This window comes from Tupaia chinensis, unplaced genomic scaffold (genome assembly GCF_000334495.1).
Source record: "Tupaia chinensis unplaced genomic scaffold, TupChi_1.0 Scaffold000330_1, whole genome shotgun sequence".
Taxonomy (NCBI): Eukaryota; Metazoa; Chordata; class Mammalia; order Scandentia; family Tupaiidae; genus Tupaia; species Tupaia belangeri.
The window spans coordinates 386730-400196 of NW_006159824.1; the positions used below are offsets into that span (position 1 = coordinate 386730).

General features: G+C 52.4%; 1 protein-coding gene across 4 annotated transcripts in view; it reads right to left on the minus strand.

The window, feature by feature from the left end:
• Nucleotides 1-9837, minus strand: part of LOC102495182 (arachidonate 15-lipoxygenase B) — a 10112-nt gene extending 275 nt beyond the window's left edge. The window contains exons 1-13 of one of the 4 annotated variants that reach the window (XM_006151762.1): nucleotides 9691-9837; nucleotides 9334-9556; nucleotides 8955-9036; nucleotides 5939-6061; nucleotides 5556-5659; nucleotides 3237-3409; nucleotides 2844-2990; nucleotides 2565-2768; nucleotides 1644-1730; nucleotides 1332-1501; nucleotides 1095-1216; nucleotides 913-1013; nucleotides 665-835 (exon numbers count right to left, since the gene is read on the minus strand). In XM_006151762.1, coding sequence (XP_006151824.1) covers nucleotides 665-835; nucleotides 913-1013; nucleotides 1095-1216; nucleotides 1332-1501; nucleotides 1644-1730; nucleotides 2565-2768; nucleotides 2844-2990; nucleotides 3237-3409; nucleotides 5556-5659; nucleotides 5939-6061; nucleotides 8955-9036; nucleotides 9334-9556; nucleotides 9691-9837 — 1854 coding nt within the window. Of the gene's footprint in view, nucleotides 1-664; nucleotides 836-912; nucleotides 1014-1094; nucleotides 1217-1331; nucleotides 1502-1643; nucleotides 1731-2564; nucleotides 2769-2817; nucleotides 2991-3236; nucleotides 3410-5555; nucleotides 5660-5938; nucleotides 6062-8954; nucleotides 9037-9333; nucleotides 9557-9690 lie in introns of all 4 variants that reach the window. The other 3 variants (XM_006151761.1, XM_006151763.1, XM_006151764.1) reach the window with 3 other exon arrangements.
• Between the last annotated feature and the right edge of the window lie 3630 nt (nucleotides 9838-13467).

The following is a 13467-nucleotide window of genomic DNA, read 5'->3' on the forward strand; positions in this document are numbered from 1 at the left end:
CCCCCACCCCCGCCCCACCCCTTAGCCAACTCTGGTCCCAACTCCCTACCCTGGGGGACCAGAAGCAGCCTCCAACTGAGCCTCAACCATGCCTGTCCCCTTAAATAGATCTCACCCAAATGAAGATGATCTGCTTTTGAGGAATAAAAGCTTAATTCAGAGTCTTAAAGGAACACGATAACAAATTGCCTTTGTAGCTAAGGATGACTCTGCATCATCTCATTTGACTCTCATCGTGAAATGTCTAATGCCCGCGTGTCCCATCGGGAAGATTCGGTGTGGTGAGGCGACCCTTTTACTGGACGGCAGGGTTGGATCTGAACCAGGGAGGGTAAACCATAGACCCTCCCTTATTCTTTTATTTATTTATTTTAAAAATTTGCTATAGGGTGTGTGAACCCACTGGGGAGAGATGGAGAGGGAGGGTGAGAAAGCGCTCCATGGGGGAATGGCCAGGCCCCAGTGCCTTATTCTCCGTCCTCTCAGGATTTTGGGCACGCATGTACACATTCTCAGTGTGTCTTTCAAACCACCAGGTCTGGGACTCATATTACACAGTCGGCCATGTGGGATCCAGCTGCCTTAACCCCCATGCCACCTGCCGGCCCATACACCCTCCCTTAACCTAATTCAGCCTGGCCTGGCTCCCAGCCCCCGTACTCACTCGGTCTCCAGGCTCCTTGCTCAGCAACCAAAGGGCAATGACGATATCACACGTGGCATTGACTGGGGGGAGGGTGGCTATGAAGCCCTCGGGCTTTGCCTGGCCTTTGGAGGTGGGCGGTGGCAGCTGCATGGTGGGCGGCAGGTTGGGCATCCAAGCACAGGAATCAAACTGAAGGCCAAGCAGGCAGAATGAGGACCAGGAGCCGGCCACCTCCATCCGGCCACCCCAGCTCCGGCCTTCCTCACCTGCCCTGCGCTGACAGCAGAGTGCTTGGCTGAGCAGTTGAATATCACCATGGTGACGTAGCACACCAGGGCGTCCCGGGTCTCCAACGAGGACGGGATACCTGTGGGCAAAACTGGGCTGGGACCAGGGCTACTAGGGTCCTGAGGACCGTCTAGAGGCCCAAGGGCAGAAGGACCCATACCTGTGCTGTCCCAACCTAGGAAGCCCTCGGAGAAGATCTCTCGCACCCAGGCCTGGAGCTCTCTGTCATCGCGGACAGACACGTCACTCGGGTAGTAGATGTGGATTATTTCCGAGACAAAGCTGCAAGATGCCCTGGGGTCTGTTCCTGCCTTCGACCCTGTCTGGCCCTCCTCCTTCTTCCCAGTCATCCTGCCTCCCCCACAAGTCCCTGGGTTCCCCTGCAACAGCCCCTCACCGCTCCACTGCACCCCAGATCTGCATCCCATCGTCCCGGTAGTAGTAGCCTGGGATGTCTGCAACCCCTCGGGTCTGGATGTCCTTGGGCAGACACAGGACCGAGTAGTCCAGCTGTTCCATGTTCCTCTGTATGAGCTCGGAGAAGCCGCCGATGCCAAGGCCTGTGGACTAGGGGACAGGACTCCTGAGTACTAGAGATCTTGCTCCAGCAGCAGGAGGTTGTGGGGCGAGGGGCCATCCTGCCCCAGGACCCCAGGTTCTTCCCATGGAAGGAGCCTCCCCCTGCGCCCCTCCCTAAGGGAGCTCTTACCCTGTCCACCACCTGCCCGGGGGCGATGAGCAGCTCTCGGGCGAGCGTGTTGATGTGCAGTGTGAACCGCGTGTGTGGGATCAACAGCTGGAAGGGGCAGGAGGTGGCAGACACGGGTGAGGCCTGGCTTGCCCTGGCCCCAGACCTTCCCCACAAAGCCTTGCAAGTCACTGGTGGAGAGATGACAGGGTGAAGAGAGCAGTCGGTATCTTGCTTTGTAACCTCGGGCATGCTCCTTGCTCTCTCAGGGCGGCAGATCGTTTTATCCAATCATCATTTTATCCCCTTGAGCAGATGGCTAACAGTGACTTCCTAACCCCCAGGCAGGCGAAGCACCACAAAAACCAAGGCTTGGCAATGTGGAGCCATCTCCCAGAGCCCCCCTTTGCATGCCAGGCCCTGAGAGCTGCACATGGTTAGGAGTCAGCCGGGGCTTAAGGGCACAGAGAAGGGCCTGCGTCTAAGCAAGAACTGGAGACTGCAAGCAGCCCTAGACCCTGGGAGGAGAAAGCGCCTCCCCTCACAGAGCAGAAGCCTCAGGTCCACGGGAAAACTACCCTGCCGCTCATGGGCCTCCCTCCCAGGCCTCTTTGCCCCCTGGAGTGATCTGCAGACAGCCTGTGGGTCCCTCAAAGTCATGTTTGCACCTTGGCATCTGCAAGCTCCCGGTCTCTTCTTTCCTAGGGTTTGGGCTCCTGTCTGAGCTCCCCTAAGCAGGGAGGCTCTCTGGGGCATGGCTTTCACCTTACCAACTGCAAAGCAGGCTCCCAGGGGAGGTGTGCGAGGAGACGCTGCTGAAAAGGGATGGGGCTCTGAACCCCAGCCGGGAAGGAAGGGTCTGCTGCAGAAAGGTGCTCAGAGGGGCAGTCCTAGGCATGAGGATCTGGGGCCTAGTCTGGGCCACCATACTGAGCCACTGACCTTGAAGAGTGGGTGGCAGGGGGGCAGCTGGCGTAGTGTGGCCAGAGTGAAGACCTCGGGCAGCAGGTGCTCGTGCAGCAGGTGTGTGATGGCCTCGTGGACAGAGAACTCGGCATTGCGCACCCAGGTCTGGGCCAGCAGCCAGTCCCACTTGTCATCGGTGGGCAGGAAGATGGGACTGTTGGGCCCAGGGGTCTGGCTGAGGGGGGTGAGACAGCCGGCTGGCCGTCTCCCAGCCATTCGGTCGGACCACCGCCCTGCCCCTGCCCTGCTGCAGACCTGGATGGCGAGGGGCAGCAGGGGCCCGCACCCTGGGCGCTGGTATAGTAGGGTCATTGGGGCCGCAGAGAACTGAGGTCTTCCGTTAATGACGTTGGTCTGGATGCCAGAAAGGATGCCATGATCCACCAAGAACAGGGAGCCCCTCTGCAGGAGAAGGAAGGGGTGCTGGGGCTGCCATCTGGCTTTCTGAAGGGTGGGGGTGGGGGTAGTAGAAGGGAGAGGCTCAGGGCTGGGAGTGGGGTGTGTTTTGGGAGAGGGTAGAGGGTGTTCTTAGCACTAAGTATGCAGTAGGTCCCTAACAAATGTGAAGGCGCCCCTCCCTCTCCAGTAGGGGGTGGGTCTGGAGACACTGAAATGGGGGTACAGAGCCTGGAGCCCTGCGCCCCTCACCTCCAGCTCAGCCTGCAGACTGGTCCCAGGGCCCAGCACCGGGGCCACCATGGCATCAGTGACTGGGAAGTTCTCTGGGAGGCGGCGACAGCGGCGGATCAGGACGGGGTTGAGGCCGTTCAGGAACTGGGAGGCGAAGAAGGCGTCCTCCTGCCAGTGCTCAAACACGTACTCTGCAGGGTGGGGACACGGGGACTGGTCACCCTGCTCCCACAGGTGTCCCCTGACTTTCACAGGGGAGTTTCCTTCTGTGTCCATCCTGGCACTCCATGGCTTTCTCAGGGTGACAACCCCAGCCCCTTGGCTTCAGCTACTGCTTGTTCACCAGACAGCATCTTAGTCCCCAGCCCACCTGACATCCCTGGATGACTCACGAGCCGCTGGTGTGACATACCAGGTACCCCTCCCTACCTGATGCACAGGTGACAGCTCCACTCCCTATCGCCCCCAGCTGAGCCTGAGAACCTCTCTTGTCCTCCCCCTCGTCCTCCCATCAATTCCTGTTGATTCTCCATTCTGAGTACCTCCTGGCCCCCCGGCCCCCTTCCTACCCCCCACTCCACTCTCCTGCACTCCCTTTCTGAAACCACCACTCTCTCTGGGCCACACCAGAGCCCAATAGCTGAGCCTTGCACTCTGCTCTTGCTCCCCAGAACCCGACCCCACAGACAGCAGCGTTCTTTCTTCAGGTATCAGATCCCTTCATCTTCAGCTTTGCTATCCCCTGAGCCTTAAATGCCTCTGCCCAGTCTTGGCATTTTTTTAAAGAATCATTTATTCATTTATTTCTACTTGTTATTATTTTTTAATTTGACCAGGGAGAGACAGAGAGAGAGAAAGGGGAAGCAAGCCACCAGGTCCAGGACTCGAACTGTGGTCAGTCATGTGGGAGTCCAGCATCCTTAACCACCACACCACCTTCCGGCCCCTCTTGGTATTGCTCATTCCTATTCAGCTTTGAGGTCTCTGCGTAAGTCATCCCCTTGTGTGAGTTTTCCATGGCCCCCTCCAAGCTAGGACAGGCCCCCCTTTTGCACACTCATCAGAGCCAACGGGCAGGTTTCATATTGTTTTGTTTTGAGTTGGCAGAGGGTGCTCATCAGAGAGAGAGAGGCAGAGGCAGAGGCAGGGAGAGGAAGAAAGTGTGTGTGATCGCGTCATAATCTATTCTCCATCCCACTGGGATTGGGCGCACGCACACACATGCACCAAGTATGTTTTTTGTTAGTCTTTGAAAAAGAATTATTTATTTATTATTATTATTTTAATTTGCTATAGTGCATGTGTGCTCATCAGAGAGATAGGGAAAGTGAGAAGGCAAGCTACCAGGTCTAGGACTCAAACTGCAACTGGCCATATGATAATCCAGTACCCCTGGGACCAGCAGATGGCATGGCATAAGAGTTACGTTGCTGGACTTCCATGTAGTTGACCACGGTTCGAGTCCCGGACCCAGTGGCTTAAACTCACACCAGGCACATGTGTGTGCATGCCCAAGATCCCGAGAGGAGAATGGAGGAGAAGGGATTGTGATGTGGCCGTCCCCCCTGGGGAGTGATTTCTCGCTTTCTGTCTCTCTGTCTCTCTCTGTCTTTCTGGTGAGCGCACACACCCTATAGCGAAAACCTCTTAAAAAGAAAACAATAAAAGAGAGTCCAGTACCCCAAACAACATGCCACCCACTGGCCTCCCAGTGTGCCTTTCAAGCTTCCTGGGCCAGGACTTGAACTGCCTTTAGTCATGGGGGGATTCATCTCCCTTACTCACTAGTCTATGGAGTCAGCCCCCAATGAGGACATTTTTTTCACAAATGAAACTAATTATTTGATTTTGAGTCTATTACGATCTACTGACCTGCTCAACTGGGAGCCCTGTGAGCACGAGGACCGTGTCCATAACCCCTGGCCCAGAGTCTGATGTGCAGTAGCTGAACAGAAGCTCAGGGACCCCATGCCTCTACCCCCAGCCACATCTCCTTTTTTAAAAGCTTTTTTTTTTTTAGAATTATTTTTATTTAACTTTTTTATTTACTTATTTTAATTTGACCAGAGAGGGACAGAGCAAGAGACAGAGATAGAATGCGAGCAATCGAGAGAGAAAGTGAGAAAGTAAGCTGCCAGGTCCAGGACTCGAACCACAGTCGGCCATGAGGGAGTCCAGCGCCCTTAACCACCACACCACCTGGTGGCCCCACCGCATCTCCTTTTATCTCTGTGGGGGAGGAGGTCTGGCAAGCATTGCATTAGTGCATGGTTTCCTGACAGCCATGGGAATGGACGTCCTAGGGAAGAGGTCAAGAGCCCAGCCCAAGTGCCTCACCAGCTGCAGGCGTCTTTTGGAAGTTGAATATTCTTTTCATCTCCTTCAGACTCCTCCAGGGCCCCTTGCGGTCCAGCAACCCCTTGATCCTCAGCTCTGCAAACCTGCCAGTGACCCGAGGGGTGGGAGTGGGGCAAGAGGCCCTGGGAGACCCTCCCTGTCAGCCTTATCTGTCTTGGAATCTCAAACCAGTGCCCAGGACCTGAGGTAGTCCCTGCCCTGAAGGTAACCACTGCCTTGTGAGAATTGGTACCAGGCAGGGGGCTGTGCCCTGGGCTGTATGACTCATATCACAGGTGGTGAGGGACTGAATATGACAGGCTACAAGGCTGGGGTCATGGAGCATCTGAGGCCAAGGGGCAGGACAGGGTGGGCATCCTCACGCAGAGCTGCCTTCAAGGTAAAGGTTGGTGTTCTTGACTGTGGAGTACTTGATGTTGAGGTCCAGGTCTTTCACAGTCTTCTCGTCCAGGCAGTGAGGCCAACCTGGGATGTATGTCTTCCAGCTGGAGGGAGGGCAGAGCATACAGCTGGTCAGCAAGAGGCCTCAGGGAGCCCCTTGACTAGGGCAGAGGGAGTGGCGGCCCCCCTGTGGGTCCTGGTCAGAGCTGGCTCCCTTCTGTGAGCAAGGGCCTTCCTGGGATCTCTGCTTCCCCTCCAGAACAAGGCTGCTGAGGAGATGCCATGTCCCACTGAGACTTCTCCCCTGGCCATGGTTGGTTGACCCAGGGCTAAGCATCTGACCAGAGCTGGGCCAATGAGTCCTTCCCAAGGGATTCAAGATTGAGGCCGAACCACAGAGATGGTCTCTCTCTCTCTCTGGATATCTGGATTATGGCATGTAAAGATAGGGGCTGTGGGATGGTGGTTAAGCTGCTACATTCCCCCATGGCTGACTGTGGTTTGAGTCCCAGCCCTGCGGCTTGAGAATCACGCTGGCTGGCGTGTGTGTGTGTGTGTGTGTGTGTGTGTGTGCGCGTGCCCAAAATCCTGAGAGAAGAATGGAGGAGAAGGCTGCATGGCCATCCCCCATAGAGGGTAATTTCTTACTTTCTCTGTCTCCCTCTGGCAAACACATGGCAAAAACCTTAAAAAGGGGTAGGGAGGCACGAGGGACGCACGTGCATGTGTGTCTAAAATCCCAAGAGGAGAATGGAGAAGAAAGGATTGCAGCACGACCATCCCCCCAGGGCATGCTTTTTGTTACTAGCCATTCTAACTAACAAGAGAGGATACTTTATCATGGTTTTGATTTGCATTCTCTTGATGATGAAAGAAGGTGAGCACTTTTTTTCCATATATTAATACTTTCTGGCCATTTGTATGTCTTCATTTGAGAAATCTCTATTCAATTTTTTTTTCCCAGAGAGCATGTGTACTCTCCAGAGAGAGACAGAAAGAAGGAGAAAGCACCCCAATGAGGCGTGGCCATGCCCCAATCACTTCTCCTCCATTTCTCCATCCTGTTGAAATCTGGCACACGCCCATCCATGCAACTGACATGTTTTTCAAACTGTTGGGGCCAGAACTTGACTTGTGTCAACCATGTGGGATCCAGCTCCCTTAACCACTAGGCATGAGGCCACCCCTGTCCATTTACAAATTGGAGTCTTTGGTTTTTGCCACTGGGTTGTTTGAGTTCTGGAGACACACACAGAGAGAAGTCCCCTTAGTTTCTGGCCTGTGAGACCTGGCTACACTTCCTGCCCACACTTCGGTAAATATCTCCGTGCCTTGCTGACAAATCTCTTTTTGTTCTGCCTGCTAGTTGGAGTTTGCTTTTGTTCTTGCAACCACATAATTCCTGGCTAACACAAATGGACTTGCAGAGAGAAGACTGTCCTGAAACAGGGACTGCTCCAAAGGTTTCAGCTGCCTCTCCTCAGCAGACATCTCACAACCCCCACAACTTGGGGGAGCCACAGCAGTTTCCTCTGCCCCAGCCGATGGCATCTCTAAATCCTATTACCAAACAAGCAGACACAGGCCCAGCTACTGCAGAGCAGGGCTAATACAAGTGCCCTGCAAGGTTGAAGGCATCTGGCCGACAGAGGATTCAGCTCTCCCAGTCAGCCTGAAAACAGGCCGGGAATGTGAGTTGGGTACCCAAGACTTTTTTTTTTAATATTTAATTTTATTTATTATTATAATTATTCTTTAATTCCCCAGAAAGAGACAGAGACAGAGATGGAGAGAGAAAGAAAGAGGGAGAGAAATGAGAAAGCAAGCCACCAGGTCTGAGACTCAAACCATAGTAGGCCATGTGGGAGTCCAGTATCTTAACCACCATGCCACCTGCTAGCCCCAGGATCTTAAGGAGCAGGAGGGGAGGGGAAAGAGAATCTCAGTGTGGTGAGACCCTGTCAAAGCTTCTCTCTTGCACGTGTGTGTGCACAAATGCACTCTCTTTCATGAACATGAATAAACAAAAAATCCCAAGCAACACAGCTGAAGAACTTTGGGGAAAATGGTAAAATCCCATCCCTGTAAGCAGAGGCCCTCCAGTCTGTCCTCCTCTCATTCATTTTTTCTTTGGTCCATTCAACTATCGCTTTTGGGTTGGAACTTTCCACTTGGAAGCACGATTTGCAATTAAAGCACACGGCCACCAGGTGGTGACCAAATCCTGCTTCTCAGACTCGAATGTGTGTCTGTCAAGGACTGTGGTGCTCACTTACACCTAGAGAGCTTGGTGAAATGCAGATTCTGTGTCAGTAGCTCTGGGTGAGCCCAAGGCGTTATCATTAACGAGCCCCAGGCCATGCGGTGCCGTGCAATTGAGGTATCACTTTAAGGGTGAAGGGCCTAGAGAGTCGGAGTAGAACTGACTGGGAGACTGAACGAATAGCAGCAGCACACACTTGGCAGCTGACTGACTAGCTCCGTTCTTACCCATTTAGCCATTTGGTCTCCCTAATAACCCAGGTGCGACTGGTAATCTTAGCGTCTTTGGCAGAAGAAAATAAGGATTAAAGTGATTAAATGACTTGCCTAAGATCTCACAACTGCTTTGGGCAGGACCTAGACGGGTCCTGGACCTCCACAGACAGACCTCAATGTCCGTCCCTCTCCTGGGCCTGCTACTGGCAGGTGTGGTGCAATGGTTTTCTCGGGAGTGAAATTCAGGACACACATAGACTCACCAGGAACCGAATAATCCCCTGACTTCTGTGTCCCCAGAGACCAGTACAAAGCCTGCATCTGAGCGCAGTTCCTGACACTCTGCGTCAGGAATCCTCACCAGTGGCCCCAGCTCCCTTGCAACCTCCACCCTTTGACAGCCCCCCAGAGCACACTCCCATAGGCCAGAAGGAGGCACGTGTGTGTGTGTGTGTGTGTTAGTCTGTGTCATCACCCGCAGCACCCAGGCGCAGCTCATCCTCTGGGCCCCCTCCTCACCGGTACTTGTGCTGCCTGGCCTGCAGCTCCTCCCTGCGCTGTTGTTGGAGTATGGGGTGGTCGTCCTCTCCTGGGACCTTGGCTGTGGGAGGAGGGGGTAGGTGGGGAGAGGAAGAGAAAAGCCATCCTAACCTCTGGCCCCAGCCATGCCCCCTCCACTATTACCGCCCCTTTCTAACCCGCTCCCCCCACACCAGGTAAGTACAGTGGTTCCCACACCAGGCTGCCACCTCCCACTTCTCTCAGCCCCCTCCTCTGCCTGCCCCCCTTACCCAGCTCACACCTGCGCAGCTCCACTCCGCAGGCCCTTTCCCCAGCATCATTCTCCTCCCCCCCTTCTACCTCTCCCGAGGTCCCAGCTCAAACCCTTCTCCCTCACCTGCCCCCTTCCACAGCACCAGGCTCCCCGCCCCCTCCAGCCACTGGTAGCAGGGGAAGAGGAGAGGGGCATCGGTCGGTGGCCTGAGCTGGAGCCAGCGGCAGAACCAGGCGTCCGGGGCCAGGGGCCCAAGCGGGCAAGGCAGCGCCAGGGGTGCCTTGTGCACGCGCAGCAGCAGCACCTGGCCCACGTCCTGGGGGAGTGTCACCTCGAAGTCCTCCTCCTGAGGGAAGGGTTAGTATATACGAGGACCGAGGACGGAGGACCGAGGACCGTCCCTTCAGCTCCTTCTAGCTCCCACCCGCTGCCTCCTCCACCCCCAACCCTACCCACTCTTCTCTATCCCCACACACTCACAGCGCCCGCAGAGAACTCCTTTCCGAAATGGTCCAGGGGCAGTGGGGGGCTCTCTCCCTTGGTTCCCACAAGGCTGACAGTCACTTTGTCCCACGTGCCAGCCCCGAAGGCCGCCCCGGTGGACACCCTCACCCTGAACTTGGCCATGCTGCCAGTTGGAGTCTGAGTCTACTGCGAGCCCAGCTGCAGAGCTGGTGGCTCCCTCCCGGGGATGTACCTCGCTCCGCCCTGGCCAAGCCCGGTTCTTGAAAAGCTGGTTAGCGTCAGGGCTCCCAGTGCCCCCGGGGCTCCATCACCGCCCCCAACAGCACGTTCCTGATTCCGAGCAGTAAGGGGCGGGGTCTGAGGTGTGAGGTAGGTGTGGGGAGTGGACAGTGGGGCAAGGAAGGGGCAGGCGTCCTGAGGTTTGGGGAACAGGACCTTTCAGTGACGGTGCCTGGCCGGAGAGCCAGAGTTGGGACGCAGCTGGAGTGGAGAGTATATTTGCACTTCTGCTCTTTATTTGCCTATGCAGAAGGAGGGAGTGAGAATAAATTGTGTGGGGGGAGGGCCCTAAAGGCTCAGGGGAGGTGACCTGCGAGCTGAGATCCCAGAAAGGGTATGTCTGAGGCAGAAGAGAGTTAGTGTGGAGGGAACAGTGTGTGCAAAGGCCCTGAAGTTAGGGAGAACATGGCTTGTTGGAGGAAAGGCAGGACTACAATGAGAGGGAGAGAGGGATGTCAGGGGGCATTATGGATTTTAGCTCTAGAGGAGTAACAGAGTTGGGAATTCCAATCTGAAATTTCTCTCTCTCTCTCTCTCTCTTTTGAGAGAGATTTTTGTAATAGGGCACGTACCCTCACCAGAGAGACAGAAAATAAGAAATCACCACCACCACCCCTCCCACCCCCCCAGGGGATGGCCGCAGCGCAATCCTTTCTCCTCCATTTTCCTCTCTGGATTTTGGGCATGCACACACATACACCCAGCGTGAGTTTTAAGTTGCTGGGTCCAGGACTTGAACTGTGGTTGGCTATGTGGGAATCCGGCAGTGCAACCACCTGCTGGTCCCTAGTCTGGAAATTCTAAGTCTGAGATGCTTATTGAGCATCCAAGAAAGAAACAACATCTGGGCCTTGGACCTCAGACCTCCAAACCATGAGCTGAATAAATCTCTATTTTAATAAATTACTCAGATTCAGGTATGTTCTGTTATTAGCAACAGGATGGACTAGAACATTATGTGAAACATGAACAAGAACAACACATTTTTAAAAAACAGTTAATTAATTAATTTTTAAAATAAATATTTATTTTATTATTTATTTATTCATTCATTGATTTTTCAAATTCGACCAGAGAGAGAGACAGAGGGTGAGAGGGAGAGAGAGAGGAAGTGAGAAAGCAAGCCACCAGGTCCAGGACTTGAACCCCGGTTGGCCATGTGGGAATGTCCAGCACCTTGACCACCACGCCACCTGCTGGTCCCATAATTAATTAATTTTAAATTTGATCAGAGAGAGAAAGTGAGAAAGCAAGCTGCCAGGTCCGGGACTCCGACTGCGGTGTGCATTGTAGGGATCCAACGCCTTAACCGCCATGCCACCTGCAGGTCCCTCAATTGACTTTTTATTTCTTTTATCTTGTTTTTCATTTAACTGTCTTTGTTCTGTGTACATATTGTTAATAGTATGCTGTTTATGTTTCATGGTTGCAATAGTTTCCCTTACTTCCCTGAGGATAGTAGAAATTGAGTACTTTGGATTTTTGTTTCTGATATTTGTGGTAAATCAGAGAACTTCAAAAATTGTGTGGAAATAGAGAATTAAATGATATGTTTACCTTGGTGCAAAAAAGATTCGAGGCTGAGCCAGCTCTGTGGCATAGCAGCAGGACCACATATGGCCAACTCAAGTTCAAATCTTGGCCCAGCATCTTGAAAAACACACCAAGGCTTTTTGGCCGGAACTGCCATCTTCCAGTAATTAACCAAAATGACGAGCACAAAGGGAAAGCTGAGAGGCACCCGATACATGTTCTCTAGGCCTTTCAGAAAACATGGAGTGGTTCCTTTGGCGACATATATGCGAATCTACAAGAAAGGTGATATTGTAGACATCAAGGGAATGGGTACTGTTCAGAAAGGAATGCCCCACAAATGTTACCATGGCAAAACTGGAAGAGTCTACAGTGTTACCCAGCATGCTGTTGGCATTGTTGTGAACCAACAAGTTAAGGGCAAGATTCTTGCCAAGAGAATCAATGTGTGTATTGAGCATATTAAGCGTTCTAAGAGCAGAGATAGCTTCCTAAAACGTGTGAAGGAAAATGACCAGAAAAAGAAAGAAGCCAAAGAGAAAGGGACCTGGGTTCAACTAAAGCGCCAGCCTGCTCCACCCAGAGAAGCACACTCTGTGAGAACCAATGGAAAGGAGCCGGAGCTACTGGAACCTATTCCCTATGAATTCATGGCATGATGGGTGTTAAAAATAAACTAACCTGTGGTCTATTAAAAAAAAGCAAAACAAATAAACAAACAAAAACACACCTAGCATAAGTGTGTACATGTCTTCAATCCTGAGCGGATACACAAATGAAGGCAAAAGGGTTGCAACATGACCGTGCCCCATTAGGGAGTGTTTTCTTCTTTTCTTTCTGACAAACACACAAACTCTGGCAAAAAGAAAACAAAATGGAAATGTATGCATAGTTTTCTCATAATACTCATTTTCCAGAACTTTCTGAAGATCCCATCATATGCTTATTTCTGTTATCTATTGCTGCAAATTAAACCACTGCAAATCATAGTAGCTTAAATCACCAAGAGTCATTTATCTGTAGATCATTTTGCAACGTAGGCAGGGCTCTGTGTCGTTCTTCACATTTACCTGGGGGACAAGATGGCCAGGAATTTCCAAACTGGCTTCACTCCCAGGTCTGGAATGGCTGGGGACTGGCTGGGTCTTTTCCCACATTTCTTCTGTTGGTCAATAATCCTGCCTGAGCTTTTCATTACATGGTGCTTGGGTCCCAAGATGTCTCTTACAGCCGGGGCCAGTAGCAGGCACAGATTTTAACTATGGATTTCTTTCATGAGCACACATGCAAGAGAGATAGATAGACAGAGGCAGAGATAGCACCCCAATGGGGTTTGTTTTTTGTTTGTTTGTTTTAAGAATTATTTATTTGCGGGGGGGAGAGGGAAGAAGGGAAGAGTATAGAGAATGATAGCACAAGAACAAATAGAGAGGCATGACATTTGTGGGACACAGAAATGGTTTATTATGGGACTGGCAAGTGGCATGGTGGTTAAAGGCGCTGGACTCCCACATAGCCAACTATGGTTCAAGTCTCGTACCTGGTGGCTTGCTTTCTCACTTCCCCTCTCTCTCTGTCTCTCTGTGATCAAACTGGAAAATAATAATGATAATAATAATAAATAAAGTTAAATAAAATAACTCTTAAAAAAAAGAAATGGTTTATTACCTGTTGATGATACCATAGATAGTATTCTCAACTGGACTGGTCTGAGTATTTCATGTTAGGTAAATTCTCTTTACAAGCCAAATGATGTATGGTGAATGTTTAAAAAAAATAAGAAGAGGGAACCAGCAGTTAGCGTAAATGGCTATGTTGCTGGACTCCCACGTAGTTGACCGCGGTTCGCGTCCCGGACCCTGTGGCTTAAAACTCACGCCGGGCGCATGTGCGTGCGTGCCCAAGATCCCGAGAGGAGAATGGAGGAGAAGGGATTGCGGCATGACCATCCCCCCTGGGGGGTGATTTCTCGCTTTCTAT